Source organism: Ursus maritimus, unplaced genomic scaffold, assembly GCF_017311325.1.
Source record: "Ursus maritimus isolate PB19 unplaced genomic scaffold, ASM1731132v1 scaffold_35, whole genome shotgun sequence".
In the NCBI taxonomy this organism is placed as follows: domain Eukaryota; kingdom Metazoa; phylum Chordata; class Mammalia; order Carnivora; family Ursidae; genus Ursus; species Ursus maritimus.
Genome location: NW_024426119.1, coordinates 27,278,185 through 27,305,463, shown reverse-complemented (window position 1 = coordinate 27,305,463; position 27,279 = coordinate 27,278,185). Strand labels below are relative to the sequence as shown.

The 27,279-nt window shown below is 36.8% G+C and overlaps 1 protein-coding gene and 1 long non-coding RNA gene across 2 annotated transcripts; both read left to right on the top strand.

The window, feature by feature from the left end:
• Nucleotides 1-1,095: 1,095 nt before the first annotated feature.
• On the top strand, nt 1,096-24,452 carry ATP6V1B2 (ATPase H+ transporting V1 subunit B2). Its single transcript, XM_008705920.2, has 14 exons — nt 1,096-1,273; nt 7,554-7,609; nt 12,672-12,770; nt 13,551-13,644; nt 13,774-13,851; nt 14,316-14,455; nt 14,818-14,919; nt 15,261-15,358; nt 16,023-16,146; nt 17,755-17,905; nt 19,637-19,719; nt 20,948-21,052; nt 22,144-22,273; nt 24,175-24,452. The coding sequence occupies exons 1-14, from the start codon at nt 1,138-1,140 to the stop codon at nt 24,312-24,314; spliced, it is 1,536 nt and encodes a 511-aa protein (XP_008704142.1). The 5' UTR covers nt 1,096-1,137; the 3' UTR covers nt 24,315-24,452.
• On the top strand, nt 1,284-2,811 carry LOC103676706. Its single transcript, XR_572185.2, has 2 exons — nt 1,284-1,616; nt 2,607-2,811. It is a non-coding gene; the product is annotated as an uncharacterized LOC103676706 (long non-coding RNA).
• Nucleotides 24,453-27,279: the final 2,827 nt, after the last annotated feature.

Sequence of the window (27,279 nt, the reverse complement as noted above, 5' to 3'; positions counted from 1 at the left end):
TTTTTTTTTTTTTTTTTGGCATTATACAATAATCTGTCCAAAAGATTTTCTCTTCCTTTTGCTTCTAGGACATGTGTTCCACGGTTTCCTAACTCTAATATCATTCCAAATTTGATTGCAGGATACTCTTCATTTGCTCATCCCCTGATCTTAGTATCCCTTAGAGGTGGTCTTTAGCATCTCCCCACAGTACACACATTCTCTGACTTACCTCTTTCATTTCCATATTACCTACCTGGTGATAAGTCAGAAATTTTGATCTCAGTTTAGCCTAGCTATCTTCTTGTGAGGCACTGACCTATATAATCCAATAGAAATCTCATTCAGAATATTCCACTGGAAACTTAACACATCCCCAATTAGCTTTTCTCTTTTCCTCCACTACGACCCGCAAGGTTTTTCACTTTCTTCTCTATTCTCTACCTATAAACAGCACCACAATCAATTCAATCGCTCAGGCCCTAAGCCTGGACTGTCACCTCCCACAAACACCTAGTCATTCTCGCATGAGTTCTATCTCTAAAATAATACTGAAATATGTTACACTTTGTGCTTCACACCGCCCTAAATAGTCCACTATATGTTTTTTGGATGGATACATAAGTGAATAAATTGGATAGGAAGATAGTAAAGTGCAAGAAGTGATGGCACATAGTTCCCTATATTAATCACTAGAATAAGTTTAATGTTTTTGTTTTGTTTTTCAAAGTGCTTTTTCAGCACTGTCAGAGTTTTCTTCATTCAGTGTCATGAAAATGGACAGCAATCGACCTTTTCTTGTAAGTGCTCTCCTTTCTTCCCCCTCCCTCCCTTCATGCGCATCCTTTTTTCCTCGTTTCTTCTTTTTCTCTCTTAAGTCTTGCCTTTCTCTCTTGGACCCTCTTAACGCTTCCTTTTAGTCCCTGGCCCAGCACCCTCCCTCGCAGCACGCTGGTCAGCTCCTCTCGGCAGTGCGCGGGCTCAACCCCGCCCACGCGGAACCCGAGTCACGAGGCTGCCGGAGGGGAGCTGCGAAGGGGGAGGGGCGAGGCCCGGGCTCCGCAGCGCGCGTGGGCGGAGCCGGGAGCACAGACCACCCCTGCTATATCTGCGCCTGCGCGGCGCGACTGCGGGGCCAGTCGGGACAGAGGAGACAAGATGGCGCTGCGGGCGATGCGGGGTATCGTGAATGGGGCCGCACCCGAGCTACCAGTGCCCACCAGTGGGCCTGTGGTAGGATCTCGGGAGCAAGCGCTGGCAGTTAGCCGGAACTACCTTTCCCAGCCTCGCCTCAGTGAGTATCAGAGAACAAGACGAATTCTGTCTTGCTCCTCAGTCTTTTGCCTCCATTCACCTGCTTAAACGGGGGGAGGGGGGAGGGGGGGCGGTGGTGGTATTTTTCCCTCTTTCATCCCACCTACTCTTACTCATTAGTCTGTCCCTAGAAGGAGATTTGAGTGTACGTGATGTTTTCGTAACACAGGTGGGCGGAGGGCGAGAACATTGACGAGAACTTTCTCCTGGGGTTGGTGGGCTCCTGGCTGTTGCCCCGCCCTCTTCAACTTCCCTAGACTGGAGCCTACTGGGGTTCTTGCTTCTTTTCTCTTCAGTCTTAATCATTCCCTGACTTCAATTGGGTATGTACGGGTCGAAGGGACGCCCCTTCCCATCTCCTCCCACCAGTGTAGATATTCAGGGCTGGTCAGGAGTTCCTGCCGTGGGAGACTATGTAGTGCCATCGCTGACGTGGTCTGTCCTTTCGTTGATGGAGGTCAGGCCCGCAGCCAGAGGGGGATGTTCTGTGGAGGGGCTGCTCCACAGGAGGACACCGTGATATCAGAGAAGCTAAAGCTGCAAAGTACCCTGCAGGTCATCAAGTCTAACCCTATCATTTTACAGTGGGAAACTGAAGGTTCTGGGAGGGACAGGACTTGCCAGACTTTAAACAATTATTGGCAGAGCAGAAACTAAAATTCTCTTTCTTTTTTTATTTTTATTTTTATTTTTTAAGTAGGCTCCACGCCCAGAGTGGAGCCCAACACGAGGCTTGAACTCAGACCCTGAGATCAAGAGTCGCCTGCTCAACAGACTGAGCCAGCAGGCGCCTCTAAAATTCCGTTTAATTCTCGCTGGTCCTTTTTTACCATTGTCTTCATTTACTGACGAGTTAAATGTAACACAATTAAGTGCAAAGCTATCTTGGGGAAGCCAAGCAGCTTTGCCCATGTTATATAGTATTATGTGCAAAATATATCATATGCATGTTTAAGTGTTGTGATTATTAAAAAACAACAACAACAACAACAACAAACCTGCCTTAATAAGTGAGGCTTTAAGTGGACTACCCAGTAGTTCCAAAAATAAATGTTTTTATTACTAAACAATACAATTGTGTAGAACCAGATCTCTTCACAGCTTCCTTTGGAATTGGGGATGAGCCCTGGAAATAGACTCTTTTTAAAACTTGGGAAAGCTGATGTTTCCTCAGGTGGTGAGTCTATGTTTGCCCTGGTTAGTTGCCAGAATGCCTGTTTGTGGGTGGCTCATTGGTTAAAAAGAATTTCAGATGAAGGGTTTCAGTCTAGCCGCCCTCCAGTCTGACTAATCCTATCCTGATCTGTCACTAGGTCATATGACAGCACTGCAGTATGAGGAAGAAGGAAAACACAGTTGATTCCATGGTTTGCTGAGATGTGCTCTTTACAGTGGGAATTATATGAATTATCTGAGAATGCCTATTGGAGGTTTATATAAGCTGAAGTGGATGTTCCCAGGAAATTAACAGATGTTGCATTCTTACATAGATTTTGACAATAAATTTATACCTAACAATTCACATTCTTTTTTATGAATTGCATTTGCATGCTTTGCTTTTCTTTGGGTAGATAGGTAGACGTTAGTGGTGCTTCTAGGAAAAGATTATAAGGGTGTGATAATCAGTTTCCATATAATTATTCATTCTATGTCAATTTGAAGAATATCAACTGAAATAATAAAATGGTTTCAAGAGTATTCCATGATTGTTAACCCTTAAGGGAGATGAGTATGCTTTTTCAGTATTCTTTGTGTGCTTAGCCAATGGCTAAAGAATTCCAGATGAGATTCCTCCTGACAAAGTTGTTGCAATATAATGCTTAAAACTGAACCTCAGGAATCCTTTTTGTATCCTCAGTGCCTAGCACAGTGCTTGACACATAGAAGGTGTCTTGTAATTGTTTTATAAGTTGCATTTAAACCCCTTGTTCTAATAGTTTAATAGATTTTTAATGTGGCTGGAATCAGAGTAGGGAGTTGGGGCACTTGGTTGAGTTGCTTTTCTGTATCTGGGTTATTCTAAAAAGCATAAATGATACTGTACTTAGACTTACAGCTAACTAAATTTGAATGTCCTCCTTTGCTTATATTGCCACATTCTTGATTCTAGCCCCACAGTTTTAATTGCTTCTGAATAAATACTGATTAACCTCTTAATTTTTCTAAAGATTGATTATACAGTCTTAGGTGGCATGTACTATAGTTATTTAATATGTGCTTTTGAATGAAGGAATGGGACTGATAATGGCAGTACCACTCTACAAATTGGATCCTGTTTTAAAACAACTTCACGATGTTGGGTCTGTTAACAAGAAATGGAAAATGAGATATGGAGCCTTAAAGTAATCTTGAGCACTTTAGTTGAATTTCTAAATTCACAAGGAAAGAAAACTTAATTGTTGTTAAAAGTTGAAGCAAAGGTCAGTAATACATATTGAACTTTTAGACACTGAACATTCTGAATTAGATAATCTCCATTGTTCTTGAGACCTTAGATCAGAACTAACCTTAAGTTTCTTATTTCATAAAGCAGAGGTAGCCTCAATGAAAAGTTAGGTGAAGGAATCATAGGCCTACTTTTTCTAGAACCTCTCCCTCATTGCCCACCTGTTAGGGTGTGGGTCTCTACTATTCTTGCACAATAGAAGATGATTGCTGGGGTTTTTGTTTTGCTAATAAGGTGGAGGCTAGAGCACTGGATCTCTTATTGTGCAATTACTGTCTTAATTTTCTCTTTGAAAATTTCACAATCATTAAGTGGTGTTACTAGTGTTGAACAATCTCATATCCTGCAGGAGGAAGAGGATGTCATCTGACAAAACATGTGCTTCTTAAAACCTTTGTAGATTTTGGTTTTGAAATATTACTCCATAAATATTTATTGCCTGATTGACAGTTCAGAATCAAAGATGTAACATTTTGGTTGTAAAATGTGTTCACCATGTAACGTAAACATTTGTCAGTGTTCTAGGAAGTTCTGGATATCCTCTGTGGACCTAACTTCTTATTTATTTGGAAATTTTCATAAGAAGAGTGTTCATTATTTTGGTAAATAGAAATGTTTGTATAACTTGTGAATAGGTTTTGACTTTTTAGAAGAGCAGCTTAATGTCTTTGGCCGCCTTACTCGAAACTGTTCTCTCTGCTTTGGGCTGTTAATGATAATGGTGAGGAAGGCTGGATAAATACTGTTTAGAGTTAAATAGTGTTTGATATCATTTTCTCTGCTTGTATTTTTTAAAATAATTTTATTACCATAGAAAAGAGCTGTAGTTGCTATATAAACTGTCTTCTAGTACCTGTTTATAATCCAGATGTGAGAAACTGTGTCATCTATATTTTTTAGTTATGTTGGAGACTAAGTTCAGAAATATTATATGGTCATAGAATACCAACCTTAGAATTAGGGGGGGAGCCAAACAAACAAAAAACCAGTTCTAAGTCTGGTTCTCCCCTTTAGTAACAGATTTCTCAGAGCCTTAGTTTCTTTAAGTGTAGAGTGAGTATATCAGCCTTGCCTACCTCCCAGCATTTTGTGAACCTGAAATGAGGTAACCTGTCTGAAGACGTTCTGTGTTAAGTGTGAAAAACTTTCCAAATGTAGAGTTTGGTGATATTTTTATTTGGGTTTGGGTTATAACATTTATTAGTTCAGTTTTTATATGTCAGTTTAATTTAAATCAAGCATGTTGCTTAAGTTCTGATTTGTATCTGAAGTAGTCTCCTTGCATTTTTTGGTGTTTTTCAGTGAGGGGAAACTGCTGAAGTAAGCATCTCCATTAGATTCTCCCTTTTCTGCTTAAAAACTCTTCCAGTGGCTATACTCCCATTAGAGAAAGATTGTTTAGCAGTAGTGACAAAATGTAGACACAAGGGAAATACTGTCGGTGCATTAAATAGTAAAAATAGCTTACTTTTTCATAACTAAAGTTGCAGACGCGTGAAATTATTTTGAGTAGTATAGCTACGTAAGCCTTGCAGATAATTACAAGAGTGTACCAGACCACAAAAAACAACGAGTTCAGTTTTGGAATTTGAGCTACAGTACAGAGTTAAAAGAACAAGTGACTTTGGAGCCAGACTATATAAATTCAGATCCTTGGGCAAGTTACTTGATTTCTGAGTGTCATTTTTCTCTTCTAAAACTTGGAATATTAGTTAACTCATAGATTTGTTATGGAGATTAAGTGAGAATTCCTGACAAGTACTTATTAAATGTATGTTGGTGGTGGTGTTATTAATCAGTTAATTTGAATGGTTATTTATAGGCTTGTTAAAGCCTATGTACATTGTTGCAAATTTAGAGACTGCTTTTGATGAAGTAGAATCTTAATAGAAGTCAGCTTGATTCACTGTTTCCAGCAAAAACAATGACTAGTGTTTCTTTTTCTTGGTCATGCTTTTGCTTGTGACTGGCAACACTTCATAATTTTAGATGAGCTTGAATTTAAACATGAGATTCTGAAGCAACTTTATTGTAGAGGTTAAAATAAAGGAGGTGAAAATCATGCTGGAAAAAGTAGAGAGAATTTTCAGAACCTGAAGGATTTTGTTGATTGCATTTTATTCAGAACAGTTGCTTCTAAATCTTAAAACTAGAGCCTCTCCCCAACCTCAACAGCCCACACCCTACTCCTGTCCCTGTTTTAAGTGAAGGTTTTGAGATGTTGTTTCTATATTTTTAAAAACTGGGTTCGAAGAAAACATGTTTTAAATGTAGCTCCCCCTGCATTTCCACGTAGCAATTTTAGAAAGTCATTGAAAAGTTGAATGTTCGAACACACTAAAAATGAGGACAAATTTTTTGGGGTAATTATTTTTAAGAGTATTAGTTTATTTTCATACAATGGGAAGATTTTCATAAAAGTGAGTGTGGCAGCTGAGATTTTTCTGTAAAGGGAACAATTATTAATTTTTTTATATTATCAACCATTCAAGTAACTTAACTTTTTTAATTTGTGGCTTGCCTTTTATTATCTAAAGTTAACAAAGTCATTTGGGAGCCTCTGTTGAGGTAATTATGATTACAGATATTCAGGCAAATATTTGGTATCAGGTTTAAATGTCCTATGAGTATGAATGACAAGTAAGTGCCCCTGATAGTGCTTTTCTGCTCGCAGCATTTGTACCAGGACACTTGCTTCTTGGCTGAAAAAATTGTTTTTAAGTTCTTAAGCCCCTTGAGTGGACAGACTAGATATATTAAATGGTTTCCTCATTCTTGGGAGTCTACATTTGTGCCAGAAATATCTGTCCCAAGACAAGAAATCAAGCAAGTGAAAAATTCTCAATTAGTTGACAGTTTCTCACAACGTATTCAATGCCTTGTAGTAAGTTTTCTTCATTTATTTTTTTTCAGTTGTTGTGATTATGAAATTTAGTTAATTCTGACATTGTTAGAATTACTGTCTCCTGAGCATTCTGTTTTATACCTAATTACCAATACATTTGACATGTTTGTAGGTGTGGTAGGCTTGTAGGATAGCTACCTCCTTTGTAAAATGAAGGATTTGAGTACTGCCTTATGGACTGGTAGTTTATTCCTAGAGAATAATTTCCAGTAGAAAATAGAAGCCTCTAAACTGATGGTAATATTTGACTTTTTTTTTAAGGCTCTTATTTGACCTCTGGCCTTTCGTTCCATTGCCCACTCCCCTCTTCCTAAAGCTCTTTTCCCTATAGTTTTTATGACATCATTTAATCATGGCTTTTTACCTCACAGATGACATTTTCTCAGATTTCCTTTGCGAGTTTTGTCACTTGTGTTTAAAGATGAGGCTTTCCTTTCCCTTATCTACTTTGCTAAGTGCCACCTCTTTAAAGCATTTCCTTTTCTCTTCTAGGTAAGAACTACTGCTAGGTTTTTCCTCTGCTCCCACAAACCCTCTGTACACATCTGTTACAGTCCTTAACTCTTCCCCTTTCTCCATATAAAACTGGGAACTCTTGAAAGAACTCTGCTCCTCTGTGCCTTGTTTTTGTATCCTGGGTCCTTAAAGTGACTTACAGTAAGAATGCAAAATGTTAAAAAAAAATAAATAATGATGCAAAATGTTTTTGGTTGGATGAAGGTGGATTATGAAAAGTTGTACAGGCACAGGTTTATTTTATAAATTCAGTTAAAAAAATTTTGCGACTGTTTGAGTGCTTCATAGTATAATAGGTGCCATAGAGAGAGGACCTTTTTGGTAATACTACAGAGATAATTATAGGTTGTTGTCCTGTTCGACTAAAGCTGATTCTTCTATGTTTCTTTCTAGCGTACAAGACAGTATCAGGAGTCAATGGTCCACTAGTGATCTTAGATCATGTTAAGGTAATACCACTGGGATCATCATTTAACCATTTATGTAAAAACGTGGCATTGAGTCCTGTTCAGTACACTTTACATTTTATGTTATGATTTTTCACCCACTCTTTGGTCTGAATGTCAGTGCTATATAGGAGACGAGTTTTAAATCAAAAGTCAGAACACTGGATTCCAGTAGTGGATCTACTATGGATTCTGTTAGAATACCTCATCTGCAAAATTAAAAAAGAAAAAAAAAAATTTTTTTTTTTTTTTTTTTGGTGAATCCTACCTCATAGGCTTACTGAGGGAAAACAATAAGATATGAGTGTATTTTATAACCTATAGGTTATCGTATAAGCTATACGATCTTATGGTGTCTTATGGCTCTTATCATAGATTGCCATGTGTTATAATTATTTGTTAATAGTATTTGTCTTTTTTTTTCTTTTTTGTCTTTTTCACTCAAATACCTTAGGTCTTTGAGTGAATAAACAAAGTTACTTTTATCTTTGAGGCCCTGACCCTGGTATTCAGCTAACAAACAAGAACAGATTATCTCAACAGTGATTAAAACCCTAAAGCAAAGAACAATTTTTACTCAGTTTGTTGTAAGGATCTTTAGTTATATATTGGTTTTTTAGCCACACCTATACATAAGAATTATAAACACATACCTGTTATCATACAAAAAGTGACATAGAATATAGACCGTAATTGAATACCCTAGGGAAAGCCTCCTACCTGAGCTCTCTGATCAAAATATCTTCAGAGAAAATAATTTATATAGTATGCTCTCTAGAACAGTAATTATATAGTGGTTGGTGTTGGGGGGGTTTAGGGGGAAAGGTACACAATTATTTGTTGAGAAAAGTGATGGAAATATGAAATATGTTTGGCATGCGACTCCTCTGGAAGCAGAAAATAAAAAACATTTCATAAAAGAAAGAGCAAAATGGATTGTCTCTTCAGTTTTATCACTTAGATTATATTTTTATGCATGACAAGGTACCTATACAAATTAACCTCAGGATTAAACATTTACCTCCGGGCCACAGTCTCATACTAATCTACAATTTGATTCACAGTCTCAATATAGTGCACTCAGTTTGTACAAGGTTTAGGCAGGTGCCCATTAATGTTTTGTGAAAGAGTGGAATCTACACTTCTATTTTTGAGGAAAAGATAGGACACTTTTTTTTTAATTTTTTTTTATTTTATTTTTTTTTTTAAAGATTTTATTTATTTGACAGAGAGACAGCCAGCGAGAGAGGGAACACAGGCAGGGGGAGTGGGAGAGGAAGAAGCAGGCTCCCAGCAGAGGAGCCTGATGTGGGGCTCGATCCCAGGACTCCAGGATCACGCCCTGAGCCGAAGGCAGACACTTAACGACTGCGCCACCCAGGCGCCCCAAGGACACTTTTTTTTTAATACTTTTTTTTCTATAATCTTTATTAGATAATATTTTTGGCTCATATTTTAAAAACATGAAACTTTTTTGTTAGTAAATATGTTATTGAAAACAAAAATATTTGCATTTTTTTTTTAATAAAGATTTTATTTATTTATTTGAGAGAGAAGAGGGAGAGAGAGCATGAGCAGGGGGAAGGGCAGAGGGTGAGGGACAAACAGAGCCCAACACAGGGCTCAATTCCAGGACCCTGAGATCATGATCTGAGCTGAAGTCAACATTTAACCGACTGAGCCACCCAGGTGCCCCCAAAATATTCACGTTTCAATTATGGTAAGCACTGAGCTCAGAACGGAGGATACGATGGTGAACAATGGGTCCTCCCCAGTGCAGCACCAGGTAGTAGAGAAGCAAATATGATGCAGATAAACACATACGTAATTAGTAAGTGTTATGAAGGCTAAGTGTGGGGTGCTATGAGGGCCAGTAAGGAGAGGGACTTGAGAAAACATCTTTGAGGAAGTAACTTTAAGCATGTTCAAAAAGTTTCATTGAATGTTTGCCTGGAGTAGAGCTCCAGCTGAGGAAAAAACTGGTAAATAAATTATATGTAGTTGTAGGAATGGTTTTATAACACCAGATTTAGTGTGGCTTTTTAACTTAAACGGTCAAGGAACAGATAAACTGTCAGAGTAGAAAGTGGAGACTGTTACTCAATTCATGTTATGAAATTGGCAGGGTTTTTTTTTTTTAAGATTTTATTTATTTGTCAGAGAACGAGAGTGAGCACAAGAAGGGAAAGTGGCAGGCAGAGGGAGAAGCAGACTCCCCGCTGAGCAAGAAGTCTGACGCGGGACTCTGATCCCAGGACCCCGGGATCATGACCTGAGCCGAAGGCAGGCGCTTAACTGAGGCACCCAGGCATTCCTGGAATTGGCATATTTTTAATTTCTAAACCAGTAGTACTAGAAAAGAAGAAAGACAGTTATCCTCACTTATAAGTACAGATTCCAAAATTCTTAATAAAAGTACACTCATGTATTGGAGATTAGCAAAAATAATTATGTAAAAAAATCAATAGAATTATGACAAAGTAGAATTTATCCCAGTATTACAAAGATGATTTGATGTTAGGAAATATGTCAGTAACTTAGCTTAATTCAGCTCATTTATGGATTAAACTAGAAAGAGCTTATGGCCTTCTTGATAAATAAAGAAATAGTAATTGATAAAGTTACTCATTTCTTTCTTTTTTTTTTTTTTTAAGATTTTGTTTATTTATTTGACACAGAGAGCCAGCAAGAGAGGGAACACAAGCAGGGGGAGTGGGAGAGGAAGAAGCAGGCTCCCAGTGGACGAGCCTGATGTGGGGCTTGATCCCAGAATGCCAGGATCACACCCTGAGCCGAAGGCAGACGCTTAACGACTGAGCTACCCAGGCTCCCCAAAGTTACTCATTTCTTAAAAAGAAAAGAAAAGAAAGGTCTCTTGGCAATAGAGAGTAGAACAAACTTTTAACCTCTTAAAAGATATCCACCATAACCTATAGCAAATAGCATAGTTAAGAAGCGACTCTGGTAACATTCTCATTTAAATCAGAAACAAGATGAGGATGCCTGGTTGTTACCACCACCACCCATCTTTGTACTTAGAACCTAACCAGTGCTGTGGGAAAAAAGAAATAAGGGTATAAAGTGAGAAGGCACAGCTGTCATCATTTCTTGGTGATACAAGTAACTAAAACCAAGTCATTCAGTGGGCAAACTATTAGAAACAATGATGTAACACAGAGTTGCTGGATACAAGAATCAGTCTACAGAAATCAGAAATAAAACTTTGTTGAAAGACATAAAGGAAGACTTAAAATAAATGGAGATTCCATGTTTGTGAATAAAAAGACTCTGAGTGGTGAATATATTCCACCCAGGCAACAGAATCCGTTAGAGATGGAGTAATTAAGATTAAAGATTTGGTGCAGGTGTAAGCAATTATATCAGTGGAGCAAAATTAAGCATCCTGAAACCAATTCTTGTCATGCTGGATATTTGAGTTGGTAAATGATAAAAGCAGCATTACAACTCAATAGAGGGCATGTTGTGCTGGTTAGTAAATATTACTGGGGTAGTTGGCATTCTATATGAAAAAGAATGAAAATGAGAAAAATAAAATTGCATACCACGAACAAAGCCAATTGGATTAAAGGTCTAAACCTGAAGAACCTATTAGAGGACAAAATCGAAAACCATTTGTATGAATTTAAATTAGAAGGTTTTCCTAAACAAGATAAAAAAGGCACAAATCATAAAGGAGGGCAAGTTATTTTATTACTTAAGTTTTGAAACATCTGTATGAAAAGATACCATAAACAAAATTAAAAGGCAAGATACAGAGTGGAAGTGCATATTTACAAAAGGGTTAATATCCAGAATTTTTAAGCTCCTACATGTTAAAGAAAAAGCAGATCCATTTTAAAAGTGAAGAAGAGATATAAGCCAGTCGTAGATAATAAAGTCTGAATTGTCAGTGAACATGAAAAGTTGTTTAGTATTAGGAAAATGTAAGTTTGAAAGATGCTAATTTTTATCAAAATGGCAAAAATTCAGTACTGTAAGATTGGCATAGCTGTAGGGAAAAGATGGCTAGGGCGATTGTAAATTAATACAATTCCTTTGCAGAGTAATTTGGAAATTTACAGAATGGGCACAGCCTGTATGTAGCCCACCACTTGGTAACCAGCTACCTTAGGGAAAACACACTTGGCCTGAGGAGCTGCGTGCAAGAGTGCTCTTGTAGCATGTTTCTCATAGTATACATTTGGAACAGCTTTGAACTCCCATTGTTAGAGAACTATGGAGTAAAATGTGTCATTTCATTTTAACTACATTTGTTTTATTTTAACATTAATTCTAAGATGTCCATTTATTCACCATGTTACCATCTTCATAATCAAGAGTTTTACAATCAGTGGTGCACCATATTTTAACTGAGTGATATTTTCCTTCACATTACTCAGAGTAGTGATGTTCTTTTCAATAGATTATTTTGATAAAATGAGGTAAATATTACCATAACAGGTCTAAAACATAAGGTCAAGTGAAGAAAATGAAAAGTTGCAGGATAATATATTTAGTATTTATGTAAATAAAACACTAAAATCTATTTTTGGAAACCTGCATTTTAAAATACTAAAAGTGAAAGAGGAATATATACTTGGTTAAGAGAACTTGGGGGGTGCATTTATCTTATTATAATAGTGATTACTGTATTTTTAATTGGCATTTTATCCCCTTCCCCACAAAGCATACAGGTGAGTACACACACAGCCCAGAAGCATACATCAGTTCTGAGTAGTGGGAATGTGGTTATTGTAAGTTTTGTGCCTTTCTTTAGTCTCAGTTTAAAACCTATACACAGGAGAAAAAATTAATTGCTGCCGTTTTATGGATTTAAGACCTTTCTCTGTACCTTATACTGTGTTTACCAAATTATATGCGCCAGTGTAAGTGTTTAAAGGATGTAAACTACCTGAGGATGTTACAAACTCTCAGTATATACCTGTATGGTTTGGGGAGGTGGGGAGATTTACATGCATACATGCTATGATAGAGATAGAGCATATAGAGTAATTTGGGGAGCTTTTAAATATTGGTTATTGATCCTGTATTTTTTCTGGTATAGTTTCCCAGATATGCTGAGATTGTCCACTTGACATTACCAGATGGCACGAAGAGAAGTGGGCAAGTTCTAGAAGTTAGTGGTTCCAAAGCAGTGGTGCAGGTAAGCATCACTTTCAAAACCTAGCCAGTTGAACAAAAACATAAGGAACACCTCTTCTTTTCCAGAGATCATTGAGTAAGTCTGTCTTTAGAGATTGATTACTGGTTGCGGGGAGAAAAAATTTTTTCTTGTGTCTTGCCAAATGTTAGCCTGCTATATCCATTCTAGCCCAGTTAGCTCCACTGACACTGGTAAATGGCTTTTTTTTTTTAAACAAAGCAGATGATCACATGGAAGAAGAGAGATGAAAGGCAGAATTTATAACTTATAGGATGAAACCAAAACAAGATACGAGTCTGTTTCTTTAAATTGTCTCCTGTAATACCTGGTTTTTAATGTTACCAATTATGGGAAATGGCCAGTTTTCTCAAATAACGTGTTCCCCTGAAAAGTAATCTAGAGCAAGTGTCAGCAAGATTTCTCTAAAGGGCTAGATAGTAAATTTTTTAGGTCTTGTGGGCCATCTAAGGTCTCTGGTGCATATTCTTCTTCTTCCTTTCTTTTTTTTTTAACCCTTTATTATTTATTTATTTATTTTTAAGCCCTTTAAAAATGTAAAAAACATTCTTAGCTTGATGGAGTTGGACTAGAGTCACGATCCTTGGTCTAGAGGTTGGCAGTTTGGGTCATCACCATGGACAATTCTTTGTTAGTTATATTGAAAATAGTATGCATTTATGTATTCTACTTTATATGGGCTGTTGAACAGACAGAAATAATACTTAAGTACTTATGATCTAAATTCCTTTTGCCCTTCTGAATCCTTCTCTTTCTCACTAGGTATTTGAAGGGACATCAGGTATAGATGCCAAGAAAACGTCCTGTGAGTTTACTGGGGATATTCTCCGAACACCAGTGTCCGAGGATATGCTTGGTAAATGGATGTTATGCATTCTGAGCAGAGATCTGTTTTCTTTTAAACATACTTCCATGGAGTCTTCCTTTAAAATTACGACAGTTTGAGTCCTAGTCCACTCTGTACTATCTTGTTACTGTTTCACAGGTCGGGTCTTCAATGGATCAGGAAAACCCATCGACAGAGGTCCTGTTGTACTGGCTGAAGATTTCCTTGACATTATGGGTAGGATGATAAATGGGTTTCTGTGTTTTGAAGAAAATAGCCTCTGTTTTGTATCTTTGTCAAATAGAGAGTGATTTTTGTGATACTTTAAGTAGATAACCAATGCGGTCCATATTTATTGCTTTATTATTTAATAAATTTATGTTTTCTAGAAATCCTCTTAAAATTTTATGTAAAAGATTTTAAGATATTATAAAATATCACTGTGGTATATCTGAAATGTAAATAGCTTTGAAATATAAATGGCTTCTAAATTAGGATTTTTCTCTTATTTTCTATAGTTTTATTTCATTTTAGGAACTTGTTCTCCTACCATATATTTTGTGAGCCTACAAAAGACTAATGGGAAAGTTTCTTAAACAGTTTCAGATTTTAAAAAATAACTGATTTTCTAAGAGAAGAAAGAATGGCTTATATGTTATAGTCTTAATGTCTTAAAATTTTCTCTTTTGGAAATGCATTAGGCCAGCCAATCAATCCTCAGTGTCGAATCTATCCAGAGGAGATGATTCAAACTGGCATTTCGGCCATAGATGGCATGAACAGTATTGCTCGGGGGCAGAAAATTCCAATCTTCTCTGCTGCTGGCTTACCACACAATGAGGTGAGAGCTAGGATCTGTTTGGTGTGAAATTTAACAAGGGAGAATTTCTAAATGCTTCAGTGTTAATAAGAAGCCAAATAGAAGGTTTTCAACAATACTTACTTGTACCCAATACCCATTTCAACAATACTCATTGTTATTGTTAATATAATCTGACTACACTGAATCTTTTTCCATACTGGATATTCATCTTCCTGCTTATTCTTACAAATCTTTACAAAAAGTACAAAGTAGCTTTTTGGGTAAAGTCCTTTAGAACATCATTTCATTTATATAATTGCAATTCCAAAAAGTTTAGGATAAAACTTGTTGTAGAAGTGTTATTTTAAATTTCAACTTAGTTCTTTTGTACTTCTCATCAGATTGCAGCTCAAATCTGTCGCCAAGCTGGTCTGGTAAAGAAATCCAAAGATGTAGTGGACTACAGTGAGGAAAATTTTGCAATTGTATTTGCTGCTATGGGTGTAAGTATAATTTTTTTCTGTTTTGGTATGACATAAAAGATTGTTTATTTTATTAGAACAATGTAGAAAACAACACATACGTCATTGGATTTATCTCTAGGCAGAGAAGTTGCAACTTGGCATTTTTAGGTAAACTCAGGATTAAAATTTAACATTTGACTGCAAAATTTAAGAATAATTTTCTTTATGCCCAAAGCAAGCTGTTTACTCTGTTGGCTTTTGTGAAATTTTGTGGGTACTTGACTTCAAAAGAAGGAACAGTGTAGATCCATAGATTAGCCTCCATCAGAAATACTGAGAATTTTTCTTCTCCCAGCACTGATGAAGTCATTGCTATTTAGGTAAACATGGAAACTGCCCGGTTCTTCAAATCTGACTTTGAGGAAAATGGCTCAATGGACAATGTCTGCCTCTTTTTGAACTTGGCTAATGACCCAACGTAAGTAAATAGAGCTATTTCTTTCTGTCCACTCAGGCTTCAGATAAAAAATGTTACCTAAGACAAGGGAAGTAAAATGTTACAGTGAAAGCAACATGAGGCTAGGAATGGGAGAGCTGTGTTTAATTAAATTCAGCTGTACTTCTTGCTGGTTATTTGGCTTTGGGCAAATCACATAGGGTCTGAAGTTCAGTTTTCTCTTTGAGAAAATATAACAAATAATACTTGTCTCATGCTGTTGTTGTGCATTTTAAATGAAGTAATACGTATAAATGACCTAGTACCCAGACCATACTCAGCAAATGATCTTTTCCTCTTACCTGAGAAGTCTAGCCGCTCCCCTGTTTCTTCCCTCCCTCCTTCTCTGTTTCTCACTCAATTTTGAGAGAAATATAGTTCTGAGAAGTTGTGGGCCCATTTCTAAAATAATCTAACTTTACAGCATTAAGTAGTTCTTATTATGAAGATACATAATGCTTACTTAACTTCTAAAGTAATAATTGCTTTTTTGTTTATTAAAATAAACTTATTTATTTACTTAAAACAAATAACTTTCCTCAATTTATTTAAAACTTTTGAAGGGAGTCTGTAATTTCCAGAATTATTGTTATTTTGTCTTTGGCCTTTTCATTGGAGTAACAAAGGACTTAATGTTCCATTTCAGTATTGAGCGAATTATCACTCCTCGCTTGGCTCTAACTACAGCTGAATTTCTGGCCTATCAATGTGAGAAACATGTATTGGTTATCCTAACAGATATGAGTTCTTATGCTGAAGCACTTCGAGAGGTAACTTTTTTCTCAAAATGGGTTACTTTTCAGAGTTATTGTGTCTCTGTACAAGTTTTTTGTTTTTCTTTAATCATGTTTTTTAAGCTTCATCACTCATATATTAGTAGAGTACCTTAATTAATCAAAAAGAAAAACGCAACTTCTTTTTCTGTCAACCTCGTTGAAATGATTATAGGATGAGATTTAAATTATTAGCCTAGTTATCATACCGTCACATCTGTATGCATTTGAGACTTGATTCTAAAAGGCAGCAAATGATGCGAGCTCTTTATTCAGTTACTCTCCCAGGATGTTCTGTCTTTGTCCAGATTGTCAATTTTTAACCTTTAGAATTTCGTTTTTAGTAATGTTAGTATTTAAATATATGAAGAGCATACTCTGACAGCACCCTTTTTAGAAACTTTTCCTTCAGAAAACTTGGTGTTTATTTAGGAACAGTGTTAAGGTCCTAGCAGTTACCACCCAGAAGTTTGGAGTGTTCATTCTAATACAAGTTACTGAAATTTTGAGTAAGTTACTCTTTTAAACATGTAAAAAGGGGAAAAATGACTTCTGAAGAGACATACTATATAAATATCTAGCTTCTTAAAAGTCCCTAAGATCCATCACCATACCTCACTCTGCTGCAGTGCTTTTTCAGTGAAGAACTTTTTTTCCCGTCCATCACAGACCAGTAATTTTCTGAAGTACAATTAAACTGAGTTATTAGAAAAGTGCATATTTTAAAGAAGATACACAACTTACAAGCCTGGGATTTTTCTTTTTTCACTAGAGTCAACAGACATAAAATTAATCTGTCAGATTGCCGTTAGAGTTTTTAAATGCTTATCGTACTTTCTGTGTTATCTCATTGCACATTAACAAAAGCTGGTCTGCAGACCACACTTTGAATAACACTGCTACAGCATACTCTTTTGGAGGTGCCAAAGTAGCACCTAAAAGTTGGGCTTAATGCTCTAGGGTTCTTGGTGGTCATAGATTAATATTACAGCTATATTTTAATGTGCATATCTCCAAGAGAAAGACTATAACTATTCTTATTTTGTACAGTGAATGGACTCCTGGCACTGTGATCTTGGGAAATTATTTAACTGACCTTTGATCCCAACCGTAAATTGGGGTTGACAACATTACCTTCCTCATAGGATTGTTGTGAGGATTAAATTAAATATGTAAACTTCATCAAATGATTCCTGGGATGTATTTCCTTCCCTTTTGACCTTTTTAGCATTCACTTACATAAAGATGGCAAGATCCATGGCATGAAATAGATCTTGTGAACTAAGAATGTTCTCTTGGTTTTAAAAATAACTTCCTTTGATTTATAAAATTGCAAGCACATTTTTTTTTCTAGTGAGCTAATTGAAGATTTGCATTATGGTGATATAATTGTAGCAAAAACTTTTGGTCCCCAATTGTCAACATTTTTTTGCAGAATAATCTGACCTTGTGTTGCTAGATTTTTAAATCATCTTCCAGAGATAGTATTTAAAAGTAAAAGATGATACTTCCAACTTTGTAATTGGGTATGTTCAAACAAACGTATTCTAAGCTTTGCTTTTCATATTCTGGTATGTGACATCCTACTCCTTGACTTGCTGTCAGGTTTCAGCAGCCAGGGAAGAGGTTCCTGGTCGACGAGGTTTCCCAGGTTACATGTATACAGATTTAGCCACAATATATGAACGTGCTGGTCGAGTGGAAGGTAGAAATGGCTCCATTACTCAAATCCCTATTCTCACCATGCCTAATGATGGTAAGTTTTTGGTCTTTGGATTATAGCAGATGTAATCATATAAGGACTTGATTCTGAGAACATTTCCCTTTTTGAGTTGAAATTCTTTTTTTTTTCCTCCAAGTTTTTACTTAAATTCCAGCTAATTAACATACAGTGTAATATTATTTTCAGGTGTAGAATTTAGTGATTCATCACTTACACACAATACCTGGTGCTCATCACAAGTGCATTCCAATCCTTATCCCCTATTTCACCCATCCACCCACCCACCTCCCTTCCAGCAGCCCTCAGTTTCTTCTCTGTAGTTAAGAGTCTGTTTCTTGGTTTGCCTTTCTCCCCCTATGTCATTTCTTTTGGAATTGAAATTCTTTTGAGGGTTTATCCTTTAAGAGTTTACCTTAACTAGGTGATTTGTATCTAAATGAAATTTTTCATTTGTAAACTGCCCATAATAATCATCCTTTTGTAGAAGAAGAAAAACAATTTTCTTTGTAATTAGAATTTTCAGTTTTCATTTATTAGGTTACTACTGAGTGTCTGCTATTTGTGGGACACTGATCTAGATATAAAGAAATTCTTTTTTTTTAAATTCACTCTCTAATGTAAGTTACTCTATCTTTTGGATTGAGTTGGGTATTTTTTATGTACATCCACCAATAAGTTGAGGTAGCTTAAGTGCCAAATGAAGAACGCAAATAGTTTAAATGCCATAAGACTTTGAGGGCAGAGTGATCACCAGAGGCTGCTTAAAGGTGACTGTTTGACTTTGCATATGACAGTACATAGTGCAGTACCTGTTTGAGTGTATGCTCGGGGGTGAAACAAGTCAGTAGTCCTCTTCTATTACTGCTTTTTGGTCCTAATCTGTGTTTAAAAAGTACTTTTACAGGGTATTTTCAGAAACAGTAATAACGCACTATAATTGAGCAGTAGCTTTCAGTGCTTTATAAATATCTGATCCTCACAGCAGCTTTGAGGTAAATGCTGTATTCTGAGGCACAGGGAGGTAAAGTAATCTATTGAGGTTAAGAAGTGATAGTTTTAGAACCCGGGCAGTCTGAATTCATAATTCACACTGTACTGTCTCTGACATGAAAACGATTTATTTGTTCAAAGAAAGTACCTATAAACTTTATGTAATTTAACCAACTTAGAAATGTCTTGCTTTGTCGAACTGTCTTGGTGCTGGCTGCGTAGTGGTGTTTTGCTTATCATTACTATATTTTCCATGTTGAAATGGTGTGTATCCATCTGAATACCTTATGAACTAAGAATGTTCTCTCAGTATATGTTAAATTGGCAAACCTCTTCCAGGGAACTTCGTGTTTAAAATGGAGTTTTATTTATTTTGGGGAGAAAAAACTAGGAAAAACAGTACTTTTTCTGAATGCAGCTTATTTACCTCATGTGCCAATGCATGTCTAACTGTGCTGCAACTCAGTAAATAAAACCATCCAGTATGATAATCGCATTTGGCTATTTAAATTCTAAAGTTCATTAAAATTAGATAAAACTTGAAATAAAGTTTTTCACTTACAGTAGCCACATTTCAAGTACTCGATTTCAAGCCACATTTGGCTGTTGGCTACCGTATTGGACAGCACAGATACAGAACTTTTCTGTCATCACAGAAAATCACTTTAAAGAGCACTGTTTTATATAATGCTATAGGTAAGGTACACTGACTTCCTGTGATTTGTTTATATGATGTGGACACTTTAACTAATGTCAGACCTCTTGCTCTGGTAGATATCACTCACCCCATCCCTGACTTGACTGGATATATTACAGAGGGGCAGATCTACGTGGACAGACAGCTGCACAATAGACAGGTATTTGACATTTAAGCAATGCTCTAAAGCTTACAAGTCTACTCTTCAGTTACTCTTCAGTGATTAGTGACTTTGACTTTGCTCTTAGGAATTATTTTGTTAGAAAATATCAACTTGTTTTTCATTTGGTTATATGATTGTCATCTCTGTGTACCAAGATCCTGTTGTGCATAAGAGTGCCAGGATTAAGATTTAAGTTTCCACATTTCTTTATTGTGCCTTAAAATGGAGTCATTGGTCTCAAAGAATTTTGGGGGGTATTCTATTCCATAATCTCTACTAATCTTATTATTAATACAAAAATATATTTTTTCTATTCTTTTCCTAATGTATAATTGACATTACATTATATTAGCTTTATGTATACAAAGTAATGATTTATACTGATATATATTGCAAAATGATCACCGTAAGTCCAGTTAACATCCATCAATACATATAATTAAAAAATAAATACTTTTCCCTTGTGATGAGAACTTCTAAGTCCACTCACCTAGCCACTTTCAAATATGCAGTACAGTATTATATTATAGTGACCATGCTCTGGATTACATCTTTATGACTTAATTCATTTTGTAACTGGAAGTTTGTACATTTTGACCCCCTTCACCCATTTTGCCCATCCCTGTCTCAGGCAGGCACCAGTCTACTCTCTCTATCCATAAGCTCATAGGTTTTTGGTTTTTTAGGTTCCACATAGAAGTGAGATTATAATAGTATTTATCTTTTTCTGTCTGACTTATGTCACGTAGCATAATCCCCTCAAGGCCCATCCATGTCCTTAAATGACAAGATACCATTTTTTTTAAATGACTGGAATAATCAAAAAAAGATTGATGGTTCCGTAACAGATGCTGGCTTCTAATATCAACTTTTAGGTGAAATTACTTACTGTTAAATTTTTTATTTGGTATGTGATTATATCAGTCAGAGCTTAGAGGCTATTTAGATTTGATACTATAGGCAAATGTTGAAAATCTAGTTTTTCAGTATCACCTTGTACTGTTTTTTGTAGAGTTCACTTTCTGAGTTTGATTCTCAAGAGAAATATTGTGCCATAAAGTCTCACTTCATTTTCTAACTAGGAGAAGATATTATAACTCCTTTAAGAAATAAATAGAAGTTTAATGTAATTTAAGGGAGAGTGAGTTTCAAAATGCTTCTTTACTACTGGTAAATCTTGAATTTTGTACTTAAATAATATTTTTTCCCTCATGTTCTATGCAAGATTTACCCACCTATTAATGTGCTGCCCTCATTATCACGGTTAATGAAGTCTGCTATTGGAGAAGGTATGACCAGAAAGGATCACGCCGATGTATCGAACCAGCTGGTATGTATATCCTCTTAAGGATGGTGTTTAAAGAAATGAACACCTTTCTTGGTCCATTCTTTCTGCTGTTACACCTCTTGTCTTTCTCCCATATCACTGTACTTATCCCCCATCCAAGTAGAATTTTAGTATAGGTTACATATGGAAGATACAATCATGCATTGGAAGCAGACAGTCTTCTCTTTTTATAAGGATAGATGCTGATAACCAAGATTAAAAATCATATGCTTGAAACCCACATCTAATGCTATACAAGATAGTTTCTAAATTAAAAACAAACAAATAAGCCAGCTATAAGGCCATTTTAGGTTTTTATTAGTAACCGTAATAATTACAGAATATTCCTAAAAAGATACTCTAATTTCTTACTTAAGAAATTAAGCAGTCATCAGAACACTAAGGGGTACAGCTTTATATACTCTATGAAATCCTGGGTTTCTGTAGCTGTTTTTTTGTTTTGTTTTGTTTTTAGGTTTTATTTATTTGACAGGGAGAGCGAGAGAGTACAAGCAGCAGGAAGGGCCAGAGGGAGGGGGAAAGCAGGTTCCCCGCTGAGCAGGGAGCCCGATGCGGGGCTCGATCCCAGGACCTTGGGATCATGACCTGAGCCGAAGGCAGACACTTAACCGACTGAGCCACCCAGGCGCCCCATAATCCTTGGTTTCTGTAGTTGTATGAGATTGTACACCAAGCACAAATAAGAATACCTTTGACCTTAAAGTAGAAATGGTAAACCTACTCATACCACAAATATTTACTTGAACTTCGAGATGGATTTCTCTGTGGTATGAGTTCTGACTTTGACTTGCTCTATAAAATGTAAGCTCATTGATGTATTAAGGAAGTGTATTTTCTGGAGTGTTAGTGTCTGCGGACTGCATGCCTGAAGACTCTTTCTCAATAAGACTGCTTTATAATAAAATCTTTCTGATACTTACATATTAACTTCATGTGAATTGTATTTGTAAATAGTATGAAATTTCTTCTGTGGTCTCTTATGAAGATAGCTACAGAAATACTCAATTTATAGCCCAGATTACTTTTAACATTTATAAAATCTGTATTCATATAAATATTTTTTTTCTCTTCAGTATGCATGTTATGCCATTGGTAAGGATGTACAAGCCATGAAAGCTGTTGTTGGAGAAGAAGCCCTAACCTCAGATGATCTTCTTTACTTGGAATTTCTGCAGAAGTTTGAGAGGAACTTCATTGCTCAGGGTAAGATGAGTATTTTCTTACAAACATAAACAAGCTCATACATAGTTTTGAAGACATCTTTCCCATTTTGAGAGAATTTGCATTGATCTCTACATGATTTTCCTTCTGATTAGAGAAGAGGTTCTTTCAAGTTCCTGTCATGTCTTTTGCACTTAGCCGTCTGGCATCTTCCTCTCTGCCTTCAAGTGCATTATCCATTTAGCTCCCATCTGAATTTTTTCCTTCCTTATGCTTGGTTTTCTGCTCTGCCGCCTCCATTGCTGGTTCTCCTTCCTCCTCACCTCTCTGCAGTGATCTCCTCATGTTTTGGGAGTTTGGGGCTTTTGTAATTCACCGATTTTCATCTCCTTTTCTGATTTTGTATCTTTGTGCTCCTTCATTGTTTATGTTATCAAAGGCCTAGCTCCCTGTTCTTTTTGTGCTTCCCCCTTCCTCCCCAGCTTTGACTTTTTTCCTTTGCTGTTAACTAAATTGCTATGTGTGATCCGTATCCTCTTTCTGAAGCTCTAATCCCACACTGCTAACTAGGAGGATACCTTTGTTTATGCTGCCATCTCAGGCTCAGCATGGTCAGAACCCAAAGTTTTTTTTTTTAAGCTGACTACCTGCCTAGAAGTTCCCTTTTCAGTTTGTCTACCTCTTGCATGAGTATTGCCAAGCTCAGTAATTGGGTATTATTCGTAACTTTATAAATTTATTCTCCAGTAAACAAATATGTAATAATTTCTGTTGTTCTTATTTAAAATATCCTATTCTGGTTTCATTTCTATTATAGTATCTTAGTTCAGTGTTTCTCAAATTTTAATATGCTTTTGAATCAACTGGAGATCTTGGTAAATTGCAGATTCTGTAGGACTGGATGGGGCCAGAGATTGTATATCTGCACAAGTTCTTGGATGATGTGGAAAGCTACTGATTTCTGACCATCTTTGAGTCTTAAGGCCTAATCCAAACCCTTGTCCCATCATCCTGGTCATTAGTGCCAGCTTTTTCATTACTTTTCCTGACTCCCTATATCCCTCTGATAGTTGCCAGAATAAATTTATTACTAATTTTGATTGTCCCTCTAGTAAAAAGGCTGTAATGGTTTTCATTCCATAGGCACATGTACAATTTTCAAACTGTTTTGATTGGTCTCTTCCTTGCCACTACTTCTGACCTCAGGGGTACTCAACACGGATGTGTTAACTTTGGAATAATGCATCATGCACACTACACTCTCCTATTTATTTGATGCATTTCTTATTAACATTAAACCCCCCCAAAATATGTATAATTTTTTTTTTACTGCAGAACCATAATACCTTAAAGAAATAAAAAATGAAATTCTCTGGTGGAGAAAAGAACCAAGAACTCCAGCCACTCTGATTCCTTAGTTAAGAAATGGAATTTATTTGCAGGATAAGAATGACTCTACTACTAAAAATAATTAATAACAACTTCGAAAACAGCCGACCTATTCAAGGTGTTCAGTTGACATTTAAGGTTTTCTAAGTGTCTGTACTACCCTCCCTCACATTCATCCTCTGTTCCTGGAAAAACTGCCTTTCTCAATAATCCATAGACAAAACACTGGTTCTAGTTTGCATTGCTCCAGGTATTTAGATCCTACCCAGTTGTCCACAGAGTTGTCCCACACGCGCTAGATTGCCCACTGCCTCTAGTCTGCAGGCCTCTCCCTTTTCTCTGATTCCTAATGGTACTTACTCTCTTGTACCCTCACTTACACATTTGGTTGCATCCAGTGTTAGGAGACCTAACTGCTTTGTCACTTTTTTTTTTTTTTTTTTTTTTTTTTGGTAATACTTGACGCTCACAGTTGTCATATAGTGGAATAAATAATAACACTGATAAGTTGGAAGTAGTTTGCCTTTATTCATTCAATTTCAATTTTGTCTAAGGTCCTTATGAAAACCGCACTGTTTATGAGACTTTGGACATTGGCTGGCAACTGCTCCGAATCTTCCCCAAAGAAATGTTGAAGAGGATCCCTCAGAGCACCCTGAGTGAATTTTACCCTCGAGACTCTGCGAAGCATTAGCTGCTCTTTCATCGCTGGCTCGATACACTTTTGAAATACTGGTTCTGTTTTCTTTATTCCTTTTGCACTCCCCTGTTCCCCCATCTTTGTGTTGGAGTTTACCTTGTTTCCCTGTAATTAAAAACAAAAAATAGGTAACATATTGTGCCAGTGTTGCAATGTTTTAAACTTCTGACAGACTTTAAAATATCCCCTGTTCTGAAAACCTGGATCATCAGTGCTCTTTTTAAAGTAGCTGCAGGGATGGAGGTGAAGTTTTCCTACAGATGTGTGTATTTGTACATAGTGGTGTAGTTAGTTGCCTAATAATGTCTTCATTATATGGATCTCCTTGACCTTACCTCTCAGTCCCCTCAAGAGTATCACTGTCTGAAGTAATAATGCTTTGATCTCCAATTTAGAGCCAGGATCAGGTCTAAAAGAAGCCTCCTTTCTGAAGAGCCGAGGGCCTCTTCCCTGAGCATTTGTTTTTGGATTGTTGCTGTGCCCGTAGGTCTGTGCAGCTGCTCTAAGCAGATGGTTTTTACTGTCCACCTGCTCTTTCCTATTTAATGACTAGAAAAGGAGTTTCCTTTTTCTCTTTAGTCCTTACGACTCCGGGACTCCTGTGTCTTACTGTTCTCCGTCCCTCTGAGTAACACAGAATCCTGCAGCTTTTGCACAGCTGGCATTGATCTGATACTAGTGAGATGCCTTGTCTTAATGATCCTTACTGGGTTTCCCTGCAGAGGAATCATAATTAAAATAACTAATAGAACTGTTGCTTGGAAAGAGTTGGAGTACAATAAAAGAAGAAAGAAAAACCCACGTCCATTCTACATTCTGACATGCTAACAGTGGTTTAAGTTTCTCAAGTGTTTGCCAGATGCTGAGGGCAAGGTGGGGAGGAGAAAGCTCTTCTGTGTATGGATATTTTAAACTCTGTTAGAGAGCAGCCTTTGGAAGATCCCCTATTTGATCCTGTTTTCTGACCCATCTCTGCCTTTTTGGGGTAATCTTGTGGCACAAGTGATAGCATTTAAAAGCTCTCTCCTTTTAATTGCCGCTTCTTCTTGCTGTGAGTCCTGAGCTGTCTTCTATGCACTTCTGCCATGTCTACTGTTCGGTCTCTTCGTGTTCTTTGTTACTTGGTGCAATGGCAACTTCTCTGTGCATTCCATCTTTCCAGTTGTGTAAAGTTCTTCACTTTTTTCTCTGAGGGTATAGCGGGTGGGGGGAGTCAGCATGATTATATTTTAATGTAGAAAATGTGACATCTGGATATAAAATGAAAATAAATGTTAAATTAAATGGAAGTTACCTAAAGTGACTGTGTATCTTCTAATCAGAAAAGCAGTATCAAGTGGCTCTATAATATATAATAATGCATGTCTTTGATTTACAAGTTTTGAACATCATAACCACTGTTGTGAACCAGCCGCCCCGTGTTATAGGGACATGGCTCAATTTTTATATCCTCTGTCTTCAGACTACCCTTTCTACCCTTTCAAGCACTTTCCACAGTAATAGATCTCCAACATACTGTATTTTGATCCAAGCTTGAGAGTTACTACAAGTGTTGTATGGCGTTGTTTCAAACCAATCCGCAATGAATGATAGAGGATGATAAATAGAAAATGAAATACATATTGAAACAAGCCAAAACTTGCTTTAAATAAAATCTTAAATGTCCAGAATATAAAGAAAACATGCTGGTTAAGGACCAGGGTGTGGCATCGTGGAGACCTTCCATTTCTCTCAATTCAAGGCAACTTTTAGGAGATGAAGAGGAAGAGGCTCAATCAGGGAAGAACTAGGTAGACCTGTGTTCTAGTTCTGGTTCTGCCAGTAACTGTAGGACCCTGTTTAGTCTTTTAACAAATTTGAGTCTGTTTGCCTAGGTTCCTTTTAAGGTTAGAAGTACCAGAGATTTTGTGTACTAGACAGTGTCTAGTACTAGTACTCTTTTTCTAACTAGACAGCGCCCGATCCGTGGTAGGCACTCATAGCAGGCTGCTTTTATTAATAAACTTTTATTATATGCCTTTTTGTACCAGCGATAAGACCTAACTAAAGGACCAGTTAAAGTGAGGTTTTAACATGGACTCTTTCTGTGATTGCATCATTTAAAAAAGGAAATATTTCAGTCAGCTTAAAAATACCTGGGAAGAGAAAAATTATCTTCAAAGGTCAGGCTAACTAAATGACTCAGTAAACATTTATTGCTTACAATTGACTGTCACTTCAGTTTGTGAGATTTCATGTAAGTGAAAAAATGTTTTCAGACCAATGTAATAAATATCTCACTGAGCGGTTTTATTTTCAGATTTCTGAGGTCAACAAAGCATTGTGTGCTTTTAAGATTTTCTAATTGTTAACCCTACTGAGGGAAAGTTAGCTTAATCTATAAACAACAGAAAATAGTTCTCCAGACTAAACTATGCCATTTGTAGACTACAAGAAAAATTTGGCAAAGCAATTCTGAAGGGAAAAATGATTTTTTGGGAAAAAGTTAAGTACAAGGAAACGGGTTTTTAAAATGAAAGTTACGTGCCTTACTCAGCTACCAACTGTAGTTTTATTCTAAACCCTTTTATCAAGTTGGGGTGAACACCTGCCTAGTGCTTAAGTGAACCGTGTGGTGTCCTTAGCTGCCCCCTCCTCTATAAAGTCCTGCAGTGGCAACAGTGAGCAGATGATGTTGAGACACAGTGAGAAATCTCTCTCAGTGACTCATCAGTCCCAGAGCTTTGTGTTCTCAGCAAGAGTGGCAAAACCTGCCTGGAAAACTTAAGTGTTTTCAGATACCGGGGCAATCTGTCTCTGATCGGTCTGCCACAGTTCCTGGGGAAGGAAGAGAAGACTCTCTGCCCGTGGCTGTATCTGAGGCTGGAGACACAAATAAATGACACCTCCAGCTGTCTGGTTCCCTTTGTTAGAAGCCTGGGGGTCCCCTCGTCTAGAACAGAATAGACAGCCATTTGCT